General features: G+C 44.6%; 1 protein-coding gene across 5 annotated transcripts in view; it reads right to left on the reverse strand.

The window, feature by feature from the left end:
• Window positions 1-658: 658 nt before the first annotated feature.
• Window positions 659-25527, reverse strand: part of LOC137383218 (uncharacterized) — a 31651-nt gene continuing 6782 nt past the window's right edge. Inside the window, exons 1-4 of one of the 5 annotated variants that reach the window (XR_010977372.1) lie at window positions 14770-15710; window positions 11929-12148; window positions 4414-4539; window positions 1509-1597 (exon numbers count right to left, since the gene is read on the reverse strand). Coding sequence is in view for 1 of the 5 variants with exons in the window: in XM_068055751.1 (XP_067911852.1) it covers window positions 1498-1597; window positions 11929-12148; window positions 14770-15418 (969 nt within the window). In the remaining 4 variants the exon portion in view is untranslated. Of the gene's footprint in view, window positions 1598-4337; window positions 4540-11928; window positions 12149-14769; window positions 15711-25527 lie in introns of those variants that run through there. The other 4 variants (XM_068055751.1, XR_010977375.1, XR_010977377.1 and 1 more) reach the window with 4 other exon arrangements.

The following is a 25527-nucleotide window of genomic DNA, read 5'->3' on the forward strand; positions in this document are numbered from 1 at the left end:
TAAGGAAATACAAAAACACAGGAAAGCTTGAAAACATTTGGCCTTTTTAAATTAGAATAATGCAGATTATGGGGAATATGATAAAAGTATTTAAAATGGTGTAAGAATGGGACAGAGTAGATAAAGGCAGACTGCCTCCAGTAACTGAGAAATCTTGAACAGGGGGCCATAGATACAAAATTAAATGTAAGAGATTTAGAAGAGAGAGCAAGAAAAACTTCTTTACTCAGTGAGTTGAGAGGCTGAGGAATTCACTTCCAGAGTTAGTGGGTAAGGCAGAAACATTTCCAACATTCAAGATTAGATTGGATAAATGGATCAAGGAAAAGGGGAGAAAGGAATATGACAACAGGGTGGGTAAATATGATAGGGATTATTTTCTAGAATGGAGAGTAAACTAGTTGGGCCGAATGGCTTGTTTGCATATATGTAACTCCTATATGTATTTCTCTGAAGATTGCTGCCCTTAATCTACTGCCCTGATTCATATTCAATGATAGCTATTAGTGTTCATCAGAAATCGAATTATAATGTAAGGGTTTCTGCCCACAATCTTACTCCTGATGTCACTGGAGTGATCTCCATGGTGGCTGTACTTCTTTTGTACAAGTTGACACAGAAGAGAACTCAAAAAGACACATTTCTGTAATGAATCAGGGACTTTATTTTTCGAGCAACATTTGTGAAAATCTGAAGATATTACAATGTAATTTTGTTTCCTTCAGCATAACAACAGCAGGAGATACAGAACAGTAAGGTAGAACAACCTCATAGAAAAAATGCTACATGACACTGAGACTTGCAGAACTTTTAACATGTTTACCAAAATATTAATCATTTCTTCAAAGCCGTTTTCTTTTGAGAAACTGGGTGGCAGATTATACTAAAAACACAGATGAGATCCTGGTTCTAATGCAACCTTGATGTTGGAAGATGTAGGTGCTCTCTCTGAAAGTTGTTCAGGGTCTCAACAACAAAAGAAAATGAACAATTTCAAGCTGCTTCACATTAGGTAAAAATCCTTAGCATAAAATGCTCTTAACTTCTACACTAATTAGCAGTATTTTTCTCTTCAACACCATGAAAGAATGGAGAATGTGGGAAACAGAAACATCACTGGTGCATTTGGAAACAATTTTGTATGGTTGGGAATGACCATTACTTCTTCATAAACCACAATAACATGTAAAATTAAAATGTATAAATGGTATTTCACAATTAAAAATAACCTTTGCATGACTGCAATTTTACAGTCCCTGTGTTTCTCATTTTAAACAATATCTTTAATTTGATTCATTTTACAAGTTGTCCCTCAGTTGACACTGATTTTACCTTTTCATTTTCTGTAGAGCTTTTGAAAACAGCAGCACTGCTCTTTTTACCAGTTCTCTTGAATCAAAGAAGTATTTATTTATTCCTGTGTTAAGTGCAGGATGTCCAGATCCCTTGAGCAGCTAGTCTTCCCAAAGTGTAGTCTTGTAGGTTCCGCCATCATGGCTAGTCGACAGCTCTAAACAACCATGTCTTTAATGACATATGTATTTGCTTGTTTCTTTCTTTTATATTTATTTGCTTTATTCCCCTCCAGGTATACGTCCTGTTTTTGAAATACAAAATAACGGTATAATGATATGGAAATCCTTATAATCACAAAACAATGGTCTAAAATTTCATGGGTTGCCACACCCATTTTTCAGTTCAAAATAAGCTCCTAAGGGCTGAATTTTACCAGCCACTCGACACCGCAGATTGTTGTGCGGGGGCTGGTAAAATTCTGTGTGAAGAGGCCCGTCAAAAAGGGTCTGTCACAAATTACTGGCAGAGGGGGCACCTCGGTGCGGACCCCCCGCCGCATGGCAGTGGCACCTCAATTACAATATGTTAAACATTACTTACCTCTGCAGATTATGCAGCCCGCCGCCTCTCCATGAACACCTCCAGATTTTTTGCTGAATGGGTAGCCGTCACATGCCGTCCCGCTCACGATTTGAAAAGTCGGCGGGTCCTCAGAGGTAGAAGGTTTCGCGGCAGAAGGTAAGTTCCTTTTCAAGGGTCTCACTCTGCATTCTTAAAGGGAGGAGGGAGGGGGTCTGGGATTACTGGAGGGACAGCTCTGCAGGCGTGAAGGGAGCTACAGTGTACCTTCTCTCTGTAAACAGTGTATGCTCTGCTTTAATTCATATTTGTGAAGGAGCAATGGTGCACTAGTCACCCTGAGTGTGGGGAGGATGCAAGAAAGGGTAGGAGCATTAAGGCTATATGGACACTGGGGGCAATCGATTTAGCTGGTAGAATCTTGATGTGGTCATGCTGTGCCACTCAGTGTTGGCCAAGATGGGCATGCCATGGCAAGCCACATAATTGATCCATGAAAGCAGCTGATGTACTCGTCAACACCAATCCCTGCCCTGTTAGGAGCCTTCGAATACATGAAGGGTTTCAACTTTATTTATCACATGGAAATGGGTATGGCTCATCCTACAGTGTGTGATCCTCTGCTCCTGAAGATCCGTATGCGCCAGAGGCAAAATCAACAGGCAGGTGCAATCCACATTGAGTCCCCCGGTTGTGAGCAGCAGTCTCCAAGGGGAGCTCACCATTATGATTGCCATTCATCTACAGGCTCCACATGACATGCCATCAGATGTCAGAGCACCAGTGTCAGAGGCGATTGCGCATGTAGAGAGGGTGGTGACACGTCTCTGTGCCCTGCTCAAAGATGTCCTGCAGCCCATGGACTTCAATGGACATCCTATGCCTTTGGTCCTCATAGTGGCAGTGGTTCTCAAGCTTGACGCCTATGCAGCTTTTCAGGGGCCCACCAGAGACATTTGTGGGGTCACACAGTCAGCAGTGCACCGCTGCATCAGGGAGGTCACCAATGCCCTGTACCGGAGGGCAGACTCTCACAGCCAGGCCCAGAGGGCCATCGGTATCGGCACCATTGCCAGAGAACCATAGGTTGTAAAGTTCATAGACTGCACTCGTGGCCATCAGGCCTCCCACTAGGCTACCACCTGCAGACGTCATCATTAAAGGAGCCCTCTCAATTTAGGTGAAGCTGGTATGAAATGACCGCAGATGCTTCATGCAAATCTGAACCACTTCTCAGGCAGCTGCCATGATTCCTGGGACCTGCGCCAGTCCCAGCTGCCATCATTGCTCAATAAACTGGCTCAGATTGAGGGGTGGCTACTTGGAGACAAGGGTTATCCCTTGCGGACATGGCTCCTGACACCAGTGAGAGACCCCACCACTGCTGAAGAGGAGAGATATAACGCCAGCCACTGAGCTACATGAGTCACCATTGAGCAGGAGATCGGCATGCTGAAAGAGCACCTCCAATGCCTGCATGGATACGGTGATGCCCTGTACTACGGGCCGAAAAGGCCAGCTCCTTTCTTTGCTGCTCTGCACAACTACGCACCCAATAGGGGCCAGGCCTGACATGATGAGGGGAGATGTCAATAGGATTCCCTCTCGGAATATGAGGACGCTGAGGACCCACATGAAAGACGCATGGGAAGGCAGATGGCACCCAGGCTCTGCACGCAGGGCTAACAGTGAACTAGAGATGTACGACAGTGGCTTATCAGACAAAGGCTGTCTGCTCCATAAGAACCGACATGAGCTCTGCAAGCCACACATCACCGTCGCTCACCTGCTGTGCACCAGTCCACATTTGCAGCATCCCTGTGAAAACCATTAGAGGCAGCAGCTGACTGAGCCAATGTCCATGTCACTGCATAGTCATAGTCATCGAGATAGAGATACAGCACTGAAACAGGCCCTTCGGCCCACTGAGTCTGTGCCGACCAACAACCACCCATTTATACTAATCCTACATTAATCCCATATTCCCTACCACGTCCCCACCATTCTCCTGCCACCTACCTACCCTAGGGCAATTTTCAATGGCCAATTTACCTATCAACCTGCAAGTCTTTGGCTGTGGGAGGAAACCAGAGCACCCGGCAGAAACCCACACAGTCACAGGGAGAACTTGCAAACTCCACACAGGCAGTACCCAGAATCGAACCTGGGTCACTGGAGCTGTGAGGCTGCGGTGCTAACCACTGCGCCACTGTGCTGCCCCCTGGAGACGCTCAAGAGTAATGGTGGCATGGCAATGATGTTATTGCATATGTTGGCTCTCCTGAAGGGCCAACGATGCAAAGCAATGTAACATTGGCGCTACATGCTGGCACACATCATTCCCACAGAGAAAAGGGCACACATGTTGGTGAGAAACATCTAGTGAAAGACATATGTACATTGCTGTGACACCCATGCATTCCCATTTGTCTCAGTGTGTTCTCTGTACACCTCTGTAATACCTTTTCTGGTATATTTAAATCTCACATCCTGGAATGTGCAAAATTAAGATTATTCTCCCAGGTGCAGCACGCCTACCAGAAGGAATGTTACATTTGAATGGAAGAATAGGATCGCAACTTCACAGGACACTGGGACACAACAGGGTAAGTATGTGGCAGCAAAACGAAAAGTGCTGGGGTAACTCAGCAGGTCAGGCAGCACCTGTGGAGAGAGAAGCAGAATTAACTTTCTGGTCTGTGAACTTGGACAAGTGGCCACTTAAGGGCCTTGATTGTCCTGGGGCGGGCGGCCTGTTTCTCGTCCCCCCGCTGCCCCACATCAGTTAACCTACCTTCCGTTTTTCACTTTGTTGCTTATCTTCAGAAGCTTAAATTAACTGTAAATAAACAACCTTTCTAGTCCAAAAAGTATATTAATGTTGGAGCCACTTATTGGAGGTGGTGATGGAGCATGTCTGATCAGACCCAACTGGATCCAAGCCCAAATGCCAGACCCGGAAGTGCCACCCAACCCGACCCGAACTCGATACATGTCATCGGGTCCCGTTGGGTTCGGGTCGGCTTGCCGGCCTTTAGCTGGGGTGGCGTAAAATTCCGGCTATTGAATAAATTATTTAAATAAGGTTTCGACACTTGACATAGGACACTTTAATGAAATTGGTCTGGCCCAGCACCTGACTCACCATGTAATAAAGTTGCCCTTCAATTTACAGCACTAGCAATCAGGAAGTGCCCTTCAAAGCATTTTAAAGGGATCATTGCAGTACTTGCAAATTAAATGCTGGTTTGTCCTTTAAGCTGAATATCTGGGCACTTTTTGACTTGTTTTCTGGCTGTGCAAACTTAATTCTCACTTCTGAGAAGACTTTGCTGGTGTTTTATTGTTTTTGGTTGCCTTCAAACCAGTTTTACTGCAGACATGGGAGGTCTGGTAGGATTGTCTTTGGAGCTGGAGTTTGTAGGGAGTAGAAAAGAAGATAGGTGACAGCACAAGAAGCTTGGAGAAGAGAGGTGCGGGGGAGGGCACAGTTCAGGAGGCTATATCCACAACAGGTCTCCAGCAGCGCTTCTCTTAACTGAACTTTTGTGAGGAGCAATGTCTTGGGCAGCTTTGTTTCATATGAATATACGAATTAGGATCAGGAGTAGGCCACTTAGCCCTTCGAGCCTGCTCCGCCATTCAATAAGTTCATGGCTGAACTGATTTCTCCACATTACCACCTACCCCCGATAACCTCCCACCCCCTTGCTTATCAAGAATCTATCTACTTCTGCCTTAAACATATTCAAAGACTCTGCTTCCACCGTCTTTTGAGGAAGAGAGTTCCAAAGACTCACGACCCACTGAGAGAAAAATTTCTCCTCATCTTTGTCTTAAATGGGCAACCCCTTATTTTTAAACAGTGACCCTTGGTTCTAGATTCTCCCACAAAGGGAAACATCCTTTCCACATCCACCCTGTCAAGACCCCTCAGGATCTTTATGTTACAATCAAGTCACCTCTTACTCTTCTAAATTCCAGCAGATACAAGCCCTAGCCTGTCCAATCTTTCCTCATAAGACAGCCCGCCCGTTCCAGGTATTAGTCTAGTAAACCTTCTCTGAACTGTTTCCAACACATTTACATTCTTCCTTAAATACAGACCAATACTGTACACAGTACTCCAGATGTGGTCTCACCAATTCTCTGTATAGCTGAAGCATAACCTCCTTACTTGTGTATTCAATGCCCCTCACGATAAATGATAACATTCTATTAGATTTCCTAATTCCATGCTGAGCCGGCATACTAACCTTTTGTGATTCATGCACTAGAACACCCAGATCCCTCTACATCTCAGAGCTCCGCAATCTCTCACCATTTAGATAATATGCTTCTTTTTTATTCTTTCTGCTAAAATGGACAACTTCACATTTTCCCACATCATACTCCATCTGCCAGATTTTTGCCCACTCACTTAACCTATCTATATCCCTTTTAGCCCCCTTATGTTCTCCTCACAACCTACTTTCCTACCTATCATCGTGTCATCAGCAAATTTAGCAACCATACCTTCGGTCTCTTCATCTAAGTCATTTAAATAAATTGTAAAAAGTTGAGACCCCAGCACAGATCCCTGTGGCACATCACTCGTTACATCTTGACAACCAGAAAATGACCCATTTATGCCGACTCTCTGTTTCCTGGTAGCTAGCCAATCTTCTATCCATGCCAATATGTTACTCACTACACCATGAGCTTTTACTTTTTGCAATAACTTTTGATGTGGCACCTTATCAAATGCCTTCTGGAAATCTAACATCCACTGGTTCCCCTTCATCCACAGCACATGTAACTCCCTCAAGGAACTCCAATAAATTGGTTAAACATGATTTTCCTTTCACAAAACCATGTTGACTCTGCTTGATCACCTTCAATTTTTCTAAGCGCCCTGCTATAACGTCTTTAATAATAGCTTCTAACATTTTCCCTAAGACAGATGTTAAGCTAACTGGCCTGTAGTTTCCTGCTTTCTGTCTCCCTCGCTTTTTGAATAAAAGAGTTACATTTGCTATTTTCCAGTCTAACGGAACCTTCCCCGAATCTAGGGAATTTTGGAAAATTAAAACTAGCACATCAACTATCTCACTAGCCACTTCTTTTAAGACCCTAGGATGAAGTCCATTATGACCCGGGGACTTATAAGCCCACAGCTCCAACAATTTGTTCAGTATCATTTCCCTGGTGATTGTAATTTTCTTGACTTCCATTTCTCCCTTCCATTTCCTGACTTACAGCTAATTCTGGGATGTTACTTGTATCCTCAATAGTAAAGACTGATGCATCTGCCATCTCCTTATTATCCATTATTAATTCCCCTTTATATTTTTATTTTTAATTATTCTTTTCTTTTTTAATGTGTTTATTTTATTTTGGTTTGTTTAGTTTGTTTCTACTGTGCCTACCCACTGTTTTTTTCATGTTTGTGCTTGGGGCCAGGCTGTTCAGTTTTCAGTCCATTAACACCCTCTCTGCACTAAAGCTTTGTCTTTCAGCGCAGCATTAACATACCATTTTCCTTTGCTCCATGACCTTCTGGTCAGTTATTCTCTGTGACCTTGTCCTATCAACACCTTCTCTTTTGTGATCTCTTGCCCCACCCTCACTTTACTTACTTAAAACCTTTTACATTTCTAATATTTGTCAGTTCTGATGAAGGGTCACTGACCTGAAACATTAACTCTGCTTCTCTCTCCACAGATGCTGCCAGACCCGCTGAGCATTTCCAGCATATTTTGTTTTTATTTCAGATTTCCAACATTTGCAGTATTTTACTTTTATATTAATTTCCAAGACTCACTTTCTATAGGACCAACGTTCACTTTGTTAACTCTTTTCTTTGTAAAATATCGATAAAAACTCTTACCATCTGTCTTTATATTTCTAGCTAGCTTTCTCTTGTACTCTAATTTTACCTTCCTTATCAATCTTTTAGTCAATCTTTGCTATTTTTTATATTCTGTCCAATCTTCTGACCTGCCACCCACCTTTGTACAATTATATGCTTTTTCTTTAAGTTTGATACTATCTTTAACTGTTTTAGTTAACCACGGATGGCGGCTCCCACCCTAGAAATGTTTCTTTCTTGTTGAAATATATCTATTCTGTGTATTCTGAAATATCCCATTAAATGTCTGCCACAGCATCTCTATTGACCTATCCCTTAACCTAATTTGCCAAGATTTTCCCAATTTCACCAAGGAGGCATTACTGAACTATGCCACCTACTGCAGCCACAACTGAAACTTCGAACCAGGTTATGGACAGCACTGCCTGTGGCTGCCAATGCAACATTGGCTCCTAACTTTTATGTAACAGGCTCATTCCCGGCTGTAGCTGAGAACATCAGTCCACCATTGTATCAGGGAGGTCACCAAGCTCTATGCCAAGAGAAACACCTATATCTTTCTCAATGATTCAAGTGAAGCAGGATGAGAGCACCAGGCTTTGCCAGGATACAAAGTGTGAAAGACTGTGCTTACATTGCCTTGTGTATTCCTCATCGTGAGCCTGGAATCTTTCTGAATAGAAAGTGATTCCACTCCCTCAATGTCCAGCATGTTTGCGAATGCAGGGAATGAATCATGTCCCAGGCCCAAACATCTTCAGCTGCTTCATCAATGACCTTCCCTCCATCATAAGTTCAGAAGTGGGGATGTTCGCTGATGATTGCACAATGTTCAGCACCATTCACGACTCCTCAGATACTGAAGCAGCCTGAGTCCACATGCAGCAAGAACCGGACAACATCCAGGCTTTGGCTGATATGTGGCAAGAAATTTCATGCCACACAAGTGCCAGGCAATGACCATCTCAAACAAGAGAGAATCTAACCATCTCCCCTTGATGTTCAATGGCATTACCATCGCTGAATCCCCCACTATCAACATCCTGGGTGTTACCATTGAACAGAAACTGAACTGGACCAGCCACATAAATACTGTGGCTATAAGAGCAGGTCAGAGGGTGGAAATTCTGCAGTGAATAACCGACTTCCTGTCTTCACAAAGCCTGTCCATCATCTACAAGGCACAAGTCAGGAGTGTGAGGAATACTCTCCACTTGCTTGGATGGGTGCAGCTCCAACAACACTCAAGAAGCTCGACACCATCCAGGACAAAGCAGCCCGCTTGATTGGCACCCCATCCAACACCTTCAACATTCACTCCCTTCACCACTGACGTACAGTGGTAGCCGTGTGTACCATCTAAAAGATGCACTGCAGAAACCCACCAAGATTCCTTAGACAGCACCTTCCAAACCCGCGACCTCTACCATCTAGAAGGACAAGAGCAGCAGATGCATGGGAACACCACCACCTGCAAGTTCCCCTCCAAGACACACACCATCCTGACTTGGAACTATATCACCGTTCCTTCGCTGTAGCTGGGTCAAAATCCTGGAACTCCCTTCCTAACAGCACTGTGGGTGTACCTACCTCACAAGGACTGCAGCGGTTCAAGAAGGCAGCTCACCACCACCTTCTCAAGGGCAATCAGGGATGGACAATAAATGCTGGCCTAGCCAGCGATGCTCACATCCCATAACGAATAAAAAAAAATGCAGAACCATGTTAGGTTTCTTGGCAGAAGTAATGATGGCTTTTTCCTGCATCAGTCCTCTGTGGTGCCTTATTCCAAGCCATCAGGTTAGATCTTGGCTGCTATATGCCCACCAGTATTCTTTGGTAGGCTAGTCAGTCAAAGTTTGTATCTTAATCCCTTGCAGCAGAGCTAGGATGTAATCTTTCCCTTTGGTGAGCTGACATCTGTGACATCCCATCTCCATGCTCTTGCATGCTTGTGACCGGTGATTGACCACATGAAGACCCTTTTCTAGCCTAGCCTCCAAAGCACTTGTCATGAATATATCTGAATTGGTTCTTGTGAGGATGTGATTGAGAGATGTTGCATCATCAGGAAGGTTGGCCTCCTCATCCTGTAGTGACACAGAGTGTCCACATCTTTAATTTGTCTGAAATGACCAGGACAGGGATTAGCTTTCAGTATGAAAGCACAGCAGAGGAAAAGTGGCTGATGTAAACAATTGCAGTTTGTCATGCAGAATGTGAAGGAAAGATAGAAGTAAGAAGGGGAAAATAGGAGACGGTGTGAAGAAACCCCACGTGATGTCATCTAAACCCTGCATGACATTTCGTCCAGTGTTGCTACTTGCCAAGGTCACAACTTGCCCTTGCCCATCATGCCAAGCATGTTTTCTTCCACAGGCGAGATAAAGTACATGCAGGCTTGGCCTCTTCCAATGGGAGTCTTCGGGTGCAACCTGTGCACGACCTTCTCTTGCAAAAGAAGAAATGGATGTGTTAGTGACATCCTTGTAAGATTTGTAGAGAATGTGCCTGTCAAGTTTGAATAGTTGGTCTGTAATATATAACATGAGAGGTGTGGGGAATCAACTATTGGAATAGTGTTGAATGTGTGAGTCAGAGGCGAAGGAGCTGGAATGAAGTGTGGTGTAGTGACTGTACAAGAGTGAAGGGAAGCAGGGGAAGGGGTAGTTTGAAAAGTGAAGCTAGAGGTCGTGGAGGTGTAAGCAGTGAATGAGTGAGCAATATTATCACCTTGACAATTCTGGTGAGATCATTGAACTTTTTTTTACTACTGCAGCCATGTTCTGGGAACTAAGCTTTTGGCATTTACACTCTTCTCACAGATGACAGAGATGTTGCTTGGAGAGCTTCCAGCCTCTGTCACGGGTCGGGGGATGGGGAGGTGGCGGTGGGCGTAGAATAGGATATCTGATCGTCCCCACCACGTCCTGTCTACTGAATGGACCATTTATTGCAGCATCAAAGTTCCTGGGTCCCCTGTTTGGATATCTTGCAGTCATTTTATCTCTATGACAATGTTCTCTGCCATCTGCAGCAGAATACACCTCCCATTTAAGTGGTGTCAGAGGTGCCTGATTTCTGGCACCTCAAAACAGGTGCGCAGCCAATGAATAGCGCAGGTAGTACTGACTGCAGGGTGGAACCATTTTAATGAGGCGCCAGCACAAATTTAGCATAGTGCCTGAGACCATGAGAACAGGTGTATGCAGCATGTGCTGCTCCCCTGAGCACCCATTCTTGGGATTGATCGAATTTCTAGGCTAATGTAGCTACAGGAGATCAATTCATTTTTGAGCCTGTTTGATGTCAAAGAATGGCTTCATCTGCACCGCATCTGTTCAGACTGCAGGACTTTGAGTGGAACTTCACTATTTTGGAATAAACTGTGGTATTTGTTTATATCAAAAATAAAGAGTATATTTAAAATAAACTTTTTGATCTTGAGGAACAACTTGATCACAATACAAATGAGAACCATTACAATGATGTGTATGAGATCAAACCTCTGATCTAGGAAAAGAGAGAATCATAAGAGTTCAGGGGCTGCAAGGAGCAATCTGCATGGTTTTAGAAACAAAGGTTGGATTTTTCCTGGGTGAGCATAGTTTAACATACAGGACAGGCTCTATCCCATGTTAAGAACATGACCCCATGGCCTGACCCCTCCCTATCTCTGTAATCTCCTCCACCCTACAACCCTCCAAGATATCTATGCTTCTCCAATTCTGGCTTCTTGAGCATCTCCAAATTTAATCACTGCACCATTGGCAGCCATGCCTTTTCAATACTAAGCTCTGGAATTCCCTCCCTAAACTGTTTTGGCTTTCTTTGTCCTTTAAGGTCCTCATTAAAGCTACCTCTTTGACCAAACTTTTGGCCATTGCTTGGTGTCAAATTTTGTTTGATAACACTCCTGTGAATTTTTTTTTCCCAAAAATATACTTTATTCATAAAACTCTGTAAAAAAAAAAAAATACGTTACAAAATAATTCAAAACAGTTCCAAGTTGCCATTTCAGAAAGTGCAAAAGAAATCAGTTTTCTTCAGTACAGAATGTGAGTTTCCTCACAACCCTTCCATTCCATTTGGCATGCAATGTACATTTGCATTACACAGCAAAACCATATTTTGGTGTATACAGCCCGCGGGGTTTTACACAGGTTCCAGCCCCTCAGTTCATTATGGCAAGAGGACCTTACACAGTGGTCTTTTCCCATTGAGCCTTTGCGACGTCTTCCCCAAGCTTTAGTGTGCCCCTCAGCATGTAGTCCTGGACCTTGGAATGTGCCAGTCTGCAACACTCGGTGATGGACAATTCTTTGCACTGGAAGACCAGCAAGTTTTGGGCAGACCAAAGTGCATCTTTTTCCCAGTTGATGGTCCTCCAACAGCAGTTGATGCTTATCTCAGTATATGTCCCTGGGAACAGACAGTAGAGCACAGACTGTTAAAAATGTGTGTTACAGAGCTGCTCGGGATGAACCTCGACAAAAACCGCTGCATCTCTTTCCACACTTGCTTTGCAAAAGCACACTCCAGAAGGAGGTGGGCAACTGTCTCTTCCCCACCACAGCCACCGCGAGGGCAGCGTGCGGAGGCCATGAGATTCCGGACGTGTAAGAAGGATCTGACGGGGAGGGCCCTTCTTACCACCAGCCAAGCGACGTCGTCCATGTACAGGCAGGCTTTGACCTGAGTGCCTCCACTGCCTGGGATTGTCACCCCTCTTATGCCCACATCCTTCCTAATGGACTCAGCAAAAGGTTCTATGCAGCAAACAAACAAGACAGGGGAGAGAGGACGGCCCTGTCTGACTCCAGATTTGATCGGGAAACCTTCTGATTCCCACCCATTGATTGAGACTGCGCTACTGATATTTGTGTAGAGCAGTTGGATCCAATTGAGGACTCCCACCTCGAACCCCATTTTGGAAAGCATGTCCATCATGTATGTGTGTGATATCCTGTCAAAAGCCTTCTCCTGGTCCAAGATGATGAGGCAGGTGTCCACCCTCCTGTCCTGTACATAGGCAGTCGTATCCCTGAGTAGCGCAAGACTATCAGGGATCTTCCTGCCAGGTACAGTACAGGTCTGATCGGGGTGAATCACCAACTCCAGAGTAGACTTGACCTAACTGGTGATGACTTTGGACAGAATCTTGTAGTCTACATTAAGCAGTGAGGTAGGCCACCAATTTCTGATTTCCGCCCTCTCCCCCTTCCGCTTGTAGATGAGGGTGATGATGCCTTTCCTCATGGATTCTGACATGCTGCCAGCCAGAAGCATACTCTCGTATACTTCTAGCAGGTCTGGGCCGATCCAGTCCTACAGAGCCGAATACAGCTCAACCAGTAAGCTGTCGCTTCTGGGAGTTTTACTCGTCTCGAAGGACCTGATGGCCTTTGTCAGCTCATCCAGAATTGGCGGTTTGTCCAGACTCTCCCGCATGCTGTCATCGAAGACCTCTATGATAGATGACAGAAAGGACTGGGAGGTCTTTCTGTCCATGGGCTTCACATCATACAGCCCAGCATAAAAGGATTTGCTAATCCTTAGTATGTCGGACTGCGAAGACGTTACCGAGCCATCCTCTTCCTTCAGGCTGCTGATCACAGAGTGTACCTTTTGGAAGAAGAAACGCTAGCACATCTCATCCTGCTCAACGGAGTGGACTCTGGACCGGAAAATGATCTTGGAGATCCTCCTTGACCTCGACCCCCATCAACTGCAGCCGGAGTAGATTTTGCATTCTTTTCTGGAGTCGGGACATTTCCCTCTGTCTCTCACCCTCTGAACAACTTTGAGGATAAAGAACCTCTTGATGTTCTCCTTGATTGCTTCCCACCAGTGCACCAGAGACTCAAAGAGGGGCTTCACTGTTCTCCAACCTTTGTAATCCCTTTTGAGTTCCTCAGTGTTCTCTGGGGTTAGCAGTGTAACATGCAGCTTCCATGTCCCCCTGCCAACCCGCTGGTCATCCTGTAAGTGACAGTCAGCCAGTAGGAGGCAGTGGTCAGAGAAGAACACCTGCTTGACCTCGGTAGATCTGACTGTGAATGCACGGGACACAAACAGGAAGTCAATCCTGGAAGGGGCAGACCTGTCCGGTCTTAACCAGGTGTATCTATGCTGCACTCCGTCTGCAGGTTTGCTGAAAACATCGTGCAGCTTGGCATCTTTTACTGTTTCCATCAGGAATCTGGACGTAGCGTCCAGTTTGCTGTCGTCACTGACGGATTGTCCAGCCGCATCGATGATGCAGTGGAAGTCACCACTAAAAATGACCGGCCTGGATGTCGCCAGCAGCAGTGGGAGCTGCTGGCGGACGGTCAGCATTGAGCCGGGACGTACACGTTGATTAACCAGAGTGGAGCATTGTTGTACATTACATCTGCTACGAGGAGACGACCGCCCACCACCTCCTTAACTTCGGAGATAGTGAAGTTGCTTCTCCACAGCAGAAGACCCAGGCTCGAGGGCGGCACAGTAGCGCAGTGGCTAACACCGCAGCCTCACAGCTCCAGCAACCTGCGTTCGGTTCTGGGTACTGCCTGTGCGGAGTTTGCAAGTTCTCCCTGTGACCTGCGTGGGTTTCCTCCGGGTGCTCCGGTTTCCTCCCACATGCCAAAGACTTGCGGGTTGATAGGTAAATTGGCCATTGTAAAAAAATTGCCCCTAGTGTAGGTAGGTGGTAGGAGAATTGAGGGAAGTTGGGGGTGTGAGAGGGAAAAATGGGATTAATGTAGGATTAGTATAAATGGGTGTTTGATGGCCAGCGTGGACTCAGTGGGCTGAAGGGCCTGTTTCGGTGCTGTATCTCTATGACTCTATTTCCCCTTGACCAGATCAATGGCCCATGGACCACCATCACAACCATTGCCTGTAAGTGCTGAGACGCGGAATTCCACACTCCTGCAGAAACAGCTGGTCGGCTTTAACCTTGGTGAGGTAGTCCAAGGTCAAAATACATTGCTAGTGGATTTAACGCTACGCACGTTAATCGAAGCAATCTTTATACCTATTTTAAAGTTGGGTTTTACCACATCTGGTGTCCTTGCTAGTCCCAGTCCTTGGATATGTTACTGCATACTCTATGTACACAAGCTGTTTCACATTCAGAAACCCCTCCTGGTTACCCATGGGGGGCTGGTTCCGCTGGGGTGACATCAGGGGGGTCTTGTGGGCAGCAAGGTTTGGGCTGTCCTCTGCTGGTGGTGTCTTTCCCCTCTGTTCCTCCTCGAAGACATCACTGCTGCTGGCTTCCCGGAGCTGGAGTGTGCCAGACGCTTTGCTGGGGTGCGCTGGGTTCGGCACTTTGGGGTTGGGGGGCGCTGGGCCCATCACAGCTTCCAGTGCCCCAGAGCTGGGGGGCTTTCTCTTCTGCCACTTCTTTTGCAGGCGTCGTCTTTCCGGCCCTTCCTCGTCCAATGAGGAGGAGCAGTCGTAGTCTGTCTCAGACAGTAGCCTCCTCTTGCCACTGGTTTGGATGGTGACCTGTTCTTTTTTGGAGGTTTCTTCTTTGTAGTTTTCCTTTTTACCACTTGCCACTGACCAGTTTGTCCATTGATTCTGTCTGTAGAGGAGGAGTTGGGTCGCTGGTTGCAGCTGCCTCTCCTTTCTTCTCCTTCTCAGATGGACTTTCTTCACTGTGGGGAGGATTGCTCGTCTCCATCCCAGCACAAGACGCATTCACCGTTCCTTCTCCTGGCCTTTCCTTGAACCTTGCCCCCTGAGCATAACTGAGGCAGTGTTTGGGGCAGGTTTTGTAGAGGTGGCCTGCTGCACTGCACAGGTTGCAGCACTTACTCAGTTTACAGTCCTTAGTCTGATGGCCTTCCTTCTTGCAGATGACTGTGCTGCAGTTGGCCACCACACGACCAGATGTGCCACAAGTACAACAAACTCTGGACTGCCCCGCATAGACCAAGAAGCCTCAACTTCCCCCAATAGCAAAGCTGGAGGGAGGATGGATGATGGCTCCATTGGCATTGACCTTCAAGGTCAACTTGATCTGCCGCTTGCTGGTCCAAATCCCAAAGGGGTCCTTGACATCAGTACTGCTGCCGGCCACCTTGATGTACCTGGTGAGGAAGTAGAGTACATCCACGACAGGAACATGGGGGTTGTAGAGGTGCATTGCTCCCACCCGGTCGTGTTGCAACAGCAACGTGATGAGTGGCTCCACTGTGAGGATGGACAGTGGCGCCTGGTTTCCCTTCTCCTTAAACACCTTCAGGAACTTGATGCATCCGGCCACATTCTTGAAAGTCACGTCGAAATATCCACTGCCGGGGAAGTCCTGCAGCAGAAAATGTCTGTAATTTGGAATCCACAACAATCGATAAGGATTTTCTTAATGAAGAAGGTACAGTCAACAGGTGCACCTCCTTCATTACCCTTCACCACCACCCGAACAGTGTTACACACTCCCTGGTCTGATGCTCTAGGATTGGTTACAGCCATTTTGCTCAAAACTTACCTGGAACAGGATTGAAGGCCACTGATCATGGTCTCTCCCCTGCCACCATAACTATGAAGCAGAGACCCTGTTTAAATATGTAAAATGTAGTTCCCACTGCACTTCTGAAGAAGTTAAAGTTGCAGACTGGGAGCAGCTCCAATGAATTTCTAGGTCTTTGTCTTTTAGATGCTCTCTAACCTACTGTGCACTTCCAGCACTTTTTGTTGTTGTACCAGTTTTATAATACTTGCAGTTTTACTTTTATCTTTTTAGTCAAATGCATAATGACAATTAAAATGAAATATCTGGAATCTATATTTAAGATTCTTTTGTAACTTGTATGAAAAATTACACTATTTGGGCTTATACTTTGTTTTAGAAAACCCCATTAATTAGTTCTTTACATTTAATTGATAACCTACTGCTTAACGGAATCCACCAAATAAACAGATCACTCACATGCCAAATGGATTTAATTTTTCAAGTAGTGTGAGTTGTTACTGGCCCCCCTATTAAACACTACATTTAAGGCCTTGCTAAATAATTTGGTCTTTAACATCTTCTTCGGCAAATAATTGTAGGATATGACAGCTGGTCTGTATTCTTGTTATTGGGACTGAAGGAACCAGACTGCCCTGATTAAACCTTGCTATATAAGTGCAAGTTCTTTCTTTTCTTACTGGAACTTGGACAGAAAACTCTTTAACTGTTTCTTACTGGGATTGTTCCTATCAACTGTCATGCTTTTACCTACCTTTATGTTTGCAGAAGTTCAATATTACCAAATAGTTTGATACCGTGTACATTATTGCTCACCTTTTCTTTTAATAAAAAATGGAAAATATGCCCATGACATCAACTTTAAATAATTGATTATAATTTTACCACCAGCACAATACTCCAAGATCTGGTCTTTGACAATCTGATGTCACTGTGTTAGGATATGATTTTGCACTCATAACAAGTTCACATTCCTGGATGGACTATTAGAAAGCAAGATGCATTTACCTTCAATGGCAGAGTGGGGACAAAATGAGGACTTATAGGGTAGTTCCACCAGGAAAAGTTACTGGTCAACATTGGCAGAGGTCATAGAGAGAGAGAGAGAGATAGAGCGCTGAAACAGGCCCTTTGGCCCACTGAGTCTGTGCCAACCATCAACCACCCATTTATACTAATCCTACATTAATCCCATATTCCCTACCATCTACCTACACTAGGGGCAATTTACAATGGCCAATTTACCTATCAACCTGCAAGTTTTTGGCAGTGGGAGGAAACCAGAGCACCTGGCAGAAACCCATGTGGTCACAGGGAGAAATTGCAAACTCCACACAGGCAGTACCCAGAACCAAACCCAGGTCACTGGAGCTGTGAGGCTGCAGTGCTAACCACTGTGCCACTGTGCCACCCAGGTCTAGAAAAATATAGAACAGGGAAATTGAAGTTAGAAAGAAATGAATTTCAATCGCACATTATCATGTCTCTTGGAAAAGTAACTGTGAAATGCAATTGCTATTGATATACAGGCAACTGTGGCAGCCATTTCATTAGGGTTTTAACTGAATTACCAACTGAAAAGTAGGGGAGTGACTTCTACAGAGGGACTTCTGCCCTGAAGTGCATGATACATGTCATTTATGGAGTGTCCCAAATAAAGGGAAAATTAATCAAGCAACCAAATCACGTTGACGATTGTTTACTGTCTTCTCTCAGTTCATTGACTAATGCTTCTCGTAGCCCATAAAAGGTTAGTCGCAGCATTTGTTCTGCTAAAATCACACAGAGCTCTTGCTTAAACAGTAGGGTAAGAATTAAAAAACAAAGCACAATGTTGCATTGATGGCTTGAATAAGGAGATCCTGAACACAAAGCTGGACATGTAACTATAAGCTGAAGAATTGAGGGGGTGAAATTCCTTCTGCCCAAAATGTTACTGAGAAAGTTGCCGGGCTGGATTCTATGCGGTTGAAGGTAGGAATGGAGGCGGGGTTGGGGAGGGGGTGTTCTGGAGAATCACAACACTGGGAAACATTAGTTTCGGATTTTGGCAGCGGCAGGAAAGCACAATGGCGGCACTGGTGCCGCAATGCGATGGGAACCTATTTTAACTTGCTGAGATGCTATTTTAAATGTATTCAAATATAATTTTAAATTATTTATTGATTGATGACCGATATCAGCAAACAAGTTTGACCTGGAACTTAACAAGAAACTGTTTCCTTTTTTTTAACCTTAACACAGATTGAGTTTAAATACACACACAGTCTGTCAGCTTTCCCAATCTACTTGTGCTGCCTATCTCAACATTCTGAATCAAAGATCAATGCTCACTCTGATGGGCTCATTTCAAGGTCTGCACTTTTCACAATTCAAAATAGAAAACATGGGATGGGCCACTGCAGAAATTTGGATCGAAATTGACGTTCCCAGATCGTTATTTTCTTAGGTTGGATATTTAGAACCCGCTACTCCAGAACCTTTTGCAGAGCCTGCAGCAACACACTCCCACAATGGCCTTCAAATCCTCCTTTTCCCCTATGCAGAAATGCTTAAGGATGCCTCCCTGTTGTGTCAATGTGCCCTCTCACCTTTGTGCTGCCAGGTTTCAACTGGCTGTGAATCTGGAGACACAACAGTGTCACCTGCCATTAACAATCTTTTCAAGCCTAGTCAATCATGGTAACTATACATGGCTAATGATGGCACAAGACCTTACCATTGTGTTTTCCCTTTTTTCTGACCCCATAGTTGTCTTCTACTGCTACTCATCAGTTTAGCACTATACACGGTCTCACCATTTCAGATTTGGCCTTCGATGTGGACTTTTCTCAGAGTTTTATTTGGTTTATTTTATTTATGGTTTTAGTTCCTCAGACAGGATCTGATAATTTCTTTAACATTGGTGGATGAGAGTTAATGCTGAGCAATATCTGCTGATGTAAAGAAAGGTAGTCACCTTTAATAAACCTCACACTGGAAAAGGAAGTTTAGACCATTGGAACATATCTGATTACAAACTATCTAAGAGAGGGTTCAAAGTGAAAGAAAGAAATTTATGTAATTCCAGGGAGGATGCAACCTGAGATATCACACTCCATCATGTGGTCATTGAAAGGAAACTCCTATTAAGTAGAACACCAACCATTGGACAAGGGAATTATTTGGGATTTTGCTGTTGTTCCATCACAAGTCTTATGAGTCCCTTTATAGATCTAACGTGGTTGGATGGAAGTGCTTTAAAAAGTGTATTGTTAGTATAGAAGAAGAGGTTATGGTTGAAATCTGAGACTTTCATGCCCTCCATCTCCAAGAAAACTGCTAAACTCCCATATAATAAAAGCAAAATACTGCGGATGCTGGAAATCTGAAACAAAAACAAGAAATGCTGGAATCACTCAGCAGGTCTGGCAGCATCTGTGGAAATGGAAGCAGAGTTAACGTTTCGGGTCAGTGACCCTTCTTCGGCAACTCCCAAGTTGCTGCTCGCACTTCCAATAAGAATAGAAATAGCAGAGGGAAAAAAATGCAACCCTGTCAATGCTCATAAGCGATAACAGAAAAATACATTTTCTGTGGCCAGATCTGCCAATTTACTCAGGGCTGTGCAAATTCAACTGCGGATAATCTCTAATGTGTTTAGCTTTACATTCTTGATCTACTGTTTAAACAAAATCATTAACCAACTTAAAATAAATAGATAACCATTTTATTAAAATACCCAACAGAAGAATTTCATTCAACTGAATTAACCATGTAATTAAATGTAACTCATCAAGGAATTTCTGCCTCCGAATTGGGTTTAGATCATTCCAAAATGGTATGCTCAATCTCAAAATGCTCTATCTAATCAAAGATCCTTTGCCCTTGAAGCAAATTATTGTGGTTGGGTTTAGATAACAGTCAAATTGGTTAAAACTGAATAAAGCTTTCACTTTACCATAAGGTCCATAAAGTATCTCATATTGCCTGTGGAAATTCTTCACTGAACAGCACCATGATTTTGTGAAATAAATAAATTAGGTTAAATTCTAATCATAAAGAGAAATCTTGGACAAATTTTAGATTCCCCTATGTACACTGCTGTGTTACATGGGAGTTACGTTGGATATTTAAATGAATTGACCCTCTGATTTATAGCAGAGTCAGTGCTACTTTCCATCATTGGCAGAAGTGCCACTTCTAGGGTGCAAAAGGAATCGCTTTCTGGAGCTCCTGTTTTTAATCTAAGAACTCCAGGATACACAGAGGACCCATAAACTATGGACTACTTGAGTTTTTCACAATCTCCTACCTTTGTCTTTCTTCAGCCTGCTTTAACCTAAAACTGCCTTTCTTCTCCATCACCAAAGCTCCCTCAATAAAGCTTCATTCCTTTTGTACAAAACACTTATTTTACCCACAGGAGCTTCTAATTCTGTAAGTGTGTCCAAGACTAGAATAGTGCTCTCATATTTGGGAATGCTTTTCCAATACTACCCTTGCTTTCCTAGACAGTAAACCACAAACAATTGATATGCTGTTCTCTTTCATCCAGCCTTCAGCTACTCTCTCTGTTATAACCTTTCTTGTTTCCATATTCTATCAACACCCAGAAGGTCATTACTCTTCTGAACTTTCCTCTATTTTTACTTTTAAGCTTCAAATGATAATTTCTCTCCTCTGGGTATCAGTCCTTCATCTCAGTTTTTCAATAAATAAAAAGGTTAAGCTTCTTCTAACTAAGAGGTGGAGGTGTAAAGGCATAGAAAATATCTCATGAAATGGCACAGAAAATATATCAGGTTCCATGCCTTTGAGACCTTCATAGCTCTAATGGTCTATACTATTTTCTAAAGTTTAAGTGCTACTTATCTCTCTCACCCATTGAAGCTGTAAGCTTAGTCGCATATGCTTTTCAAAAGGATGTTGGTAAATCTTTTTAATCTCTGTTGAATAACACTTGGATGAATACACATCTTTTTAAAGTTGTCCTTGGTATTTATCCTCTCCACTTGTGGTAACTTTATGGGCAGAATTTAATGCAGCCGTTTAAAGCAGGAATGGTGGTGTGCGGGACGGAGAATTGCGTCGGAACCATCTGCCCGGAAATCCGATGTTGTGACATTGGTTCTGGGATTATGTCAGTGGCAGGAAAACACCAAGGCAGCATTGCTGCTTCGATGCAATGGGAAGCTATCTTAAATTGCTGAGCAGTTGCTTTAAATTTCATTATCTTTGATTTAATGGTTGGTTCTTGATTTAGTGGATGGTGGGCGGCACTCACATGCCTTCTGGTTCACGACCGTTAAAACCTGGTGGCACTGAGGCAAGAGGCTTTGGTGCCGCGATGGGAAGGGCATTGTCGGACTGTGTTGCTGTGTGCGCTGCAAGGAGGTTTGGAGTCTCGAGGGCTCAGCAAAGGGGTTCGGTGTCTCTGGGGCTCTGCAAAGGTTTAGTATGGGGTTGGGGGTTTGTATTGGGTTACCAATCTGCTGTGTGATATGGTTGGTCATTCATACTGCTGGAGGAGAAGGTTGGCTATCAGCAAGGTTGGGCTCTAAGGGCCAACAGGGACTCCGCCAAGAGAACTGTCAAAAGCTTAATTGCCAAGGCAGGGTCATCTCTGCATCAACAGTGATCTGCAGGCCCACAGGTCACCTGGTTTGGGCCTCATACACCCTGTCTTTTTTGACCCTCGTGGCGTGATACAGCACCACCGATGAAGGGAGGGCCAAGAGGTGGGTGTGCCTGTCCATGAAGCTGTGAAGCTCCACAACGAGATCAACAACAGCTGACCATGCCAAGAAGAGCCCACATTCACCAGAGTGTGTACCGGACTCATATCAGCTACCTCCTAATGTTCAAGTGCCATTGTCAACGAAGACTATGCCTCTTCAGGGAGGCTGTCACCAATGTATGTTTTCATGTGCAGCAGGACAAGTTGCGACCTCTGGGATTTGGGGGTCACCCTACGCTAGTGGCCCTAAAGATCACCATGGCATTAAACTTCTACACATCTGCATCTTTCCAGGGATCCACCTAGTACATGTGTGGGGTCTCCCAGCAGCCCATTGCTGTATCAAGAAAGTGACCAATTCCCTATTCAAGACAGCCGGCAACTATGTACACTACCGAACTGACCCTGACAGTCAGGCTGAGAGGGCTATCGGGGTTGGTCTTATTGCTGGATTCCCCGAGGTGCAAGGTGTGACAGATTGCATGCATGTGGCCATCAAGACTCCCAAGGACCAGCCAGCTGCCTTAATCAACAGGGAGGGCTTCTATTCCATCAATGTTCAACTGGTCTGCGACCGCCAAAAGCATTTCCTGCAGGTGTGTGCCCGCTTCCCAGGAAGCAGCCACGATGCCTACATACATCAACAGTCCCAGCTTTTCTGGACCCCCGCTCGCCTTAATTCAGGGATCGATTCTTGGGGACAAAGGCTACCCAATGAAGACATGGCTACTCACCCCTGTGAGGAACACTCACATTGTGAGGTACAGAGGAGAGGTATAACACTTGCCACGGCTCCACCTGAGCGACCATCGAGCAGGCCATTGGGCTGCTGAAGATGAGATTCTGTTGCCTGGATCAACCTGGTGGAGACTTGCAGTATGCCCCAGCGAGGGTCTTGTGTATCATGGTGGTCTGCAGTGCTCTGCACAATCTAGCACTGAAGAAGGGCCACTGACCTGAAATGTTAATTCCGCTTCTCGCTCCACAGATGCTGCCAGACCTCCTGAGTATTTCCAGCATTTCTTGTTTTTATTTCAGATTTCCAGCATCTGCCATATTTTGCTTTTATTATATGTTAATGATTGCTGTGGTCACATTGGCATTGCACTAAGGGGGAAGGGGGAAGTCAGCAGCTCACCAGTAGGGCATAATGGAAAATGGCTTTCAGCCAATGACTGCTAATTATTTGCACAAAAGAACTATTAAATCAATCAATACAATTAAATCAATCCTCCTCCCTTTCAATGCTCACTTGAAACTCCCTGCTCACTACAGAAGGTAGAGGAGAAAGTGTCCAGGCTCCTGGTCCTTCTCTCACCTTGCCATTGCTGCATCGAGCTCACAGCCAATGCGATGGTGTGCAGCTCTGCGCGTATCTGTGAGATCTGGCTCTCCATGAGGGTTGCCAACCTTTCAATGGAGGAAGTCATGCACTCATATACCTGGGACATGGCAGCACTCATGGCATGGATGGACTCCTCCATCACTTGCTCATGGCTGAGCATAGCCTCCAGCATTTCTGTCAGATGTTCACAGAATCACAGAATTGTTACAGTACAGAAGGAGGCCATTTGGCCCGTCATGTCTGTGCTGGCTCTCTGAAAGTGCAGTTTACCTACTGCCACTCCCCATAGCCTTGCACATTCTTCCTTTGCAGATAACAATCCAATTCCCTCTTGAATGCCTCAATTGAATCTGCCTCCACCACACTCCCAGGCAGCGAATTTCAGATCCTAACCACTCACTGTGAGAAATTTCCTCATACTGCTATTTTGCCAATTACCTTAAATCAGTGCCCTATTGTTCTTAATCCCTCCACCAATGGGATCAGTTCTTCTCCATTTACCCTGTCCAGACCCCCTCATGATTAAATCTCCTCTCAACCTCTCTTCTCCAAAGAAAACAGTCCTAACTTCTCCCATCTATTCACGCAATTGAAGTTCCTCATCCCTGGACCCATTCTCATGAATTTTTTCTGCACTCCTCCAATGCCTTCACATCTTTCCTAAAGTGTAGTGCACAGAATTGGACACAATACTTCAGTTGAGGTCAGACCAGTTTAACATAACTTCCTTGCTATGCCCCATTTAATGAAGCCTAGGATGCTGTATGCTCTATTAGCCATGCTCTCAACCTATCCTGCCACCTTCAATGGTTTATGTACATATATACCCAGGTCCCTCTGCTCCTGCACCCTCTTTAGAATTGCACCCTTTATTTCATATTGTCTTGCTGAGTCCTTCCGACCAAAATTAATCACTTCACACTTCTCTGCATTAAATTTTATCTGTTCGCTTGTCCATCCATTTCATCAACCTGTCTCTGTCCTTTTGAAGTTCTACATTATCCTCCTCAGTTCACAGTGCTTCCAAGTTTTGTATCAGCTGCAAATTTTGAAATTGTGCCCTGGACACCAAGGTCTAGGTCACTAAAATATATCAAGAAGAGCAAGGGTCCGAACATCGACTCCTGGGGAACTCCACTACAAATCTTCCTCCAGTCCAAAAACATTCATTAACCACTACACTTTGTTTCCTGTCACTCAGCCAATTCTGTATCCATGTTGCTACCGTCCGTTTTATTTCATGAGCTATAACTTTGTACACAAGTCTGTTGTGTGGCATTTTATCAAATGCTTTCTGGAAGTTCATGTACACCACAGCAACAGCATTGCCCTGATCAACCTTCTCTATTACCTCATCAAAAAACTCCAGCAAGTTAGTTAAACATGATTTGTCCTTCACAAATCTGTGCTGACTTTCCCTAATTAACCCGTATTTGCCCAAGTGACTATTAATTTTGTCCCAAATTATCATTTCAAGAAGCTTCCCCACCACCGAGGTTAAACTGACTGGCCTGTAGTTGCTGGGCTTATGTTTATACCCTTTTTTAAACAAGGGTGTAACATTTGAAATTCTCCAGTCCTCTGGTACCACCCTGTATCGAAGGCAGTTTGGAAAATTATGGCCAGTGCCTCTGCAATTTCCATTCTCACTTCCCTCAGTATTCTTGAATGCATCTCATACATTCCTGGTGCCTTATCAACTTTACTACAGCTAGTCTATCTTAAACCCGCTACTTATAAATTTTAAACCCTTCAATTGTCTGAATTACCTCCCTCTTCACCTCCAGCATGCCCTGCGCTGTCAACACCAGAAGCTCAACCATCTTCAGCTGCTTCATCAATGACCTTCCTTCCATCAGAAGGTCAGAAGTGGGGATGTTCTCTGATGATTGCACAATGTTCAGCACCATTCGTGACTCCTCATATACTGAAGCACTCTGTGTAGAAATGCAGCACGACCTGGACAATATCCAGGCTTGGGCTGATAAGTGGCAAGTAACATTTGCGCCACACAAGTGCCAGGTAATGATTATCTAAAACAAGCGAGGATCTAACTATCTCCCCTTGGGAGTTGTATAGAACTTTGGTAAGGCCACAGCTGGAGTACTGTGTGCAATTCTGGTCGCCACATTCTCGGAAGGATGTGATTGCACTGGAGGGGGTACAGAGGCGATTCACCAGGATGTTGCCTGGGATGGAACATTTAAGCTATGAAGAGAGGTTGGATAGGCTTGGGTTGTTTTTGCTGGCGCAGAGAAGACCGAGGGGTGACC

The sequence above is a fragment of the Heterodontus francisci genome, chromosome 1 (genome assembly GCF_036365525.1).
Source record: "Heterodontus francisci isolate sHetFra1 chromosome 1, sHetFra1.hap1, whole genome shotgun sequence".
Lineage (NCBI taxonomy): Eukaryota > Metazoa > Chordata > Chondrichthyes > Heterodontiformes > Heterodontidae > Heterodontus > Heterodontus francisci.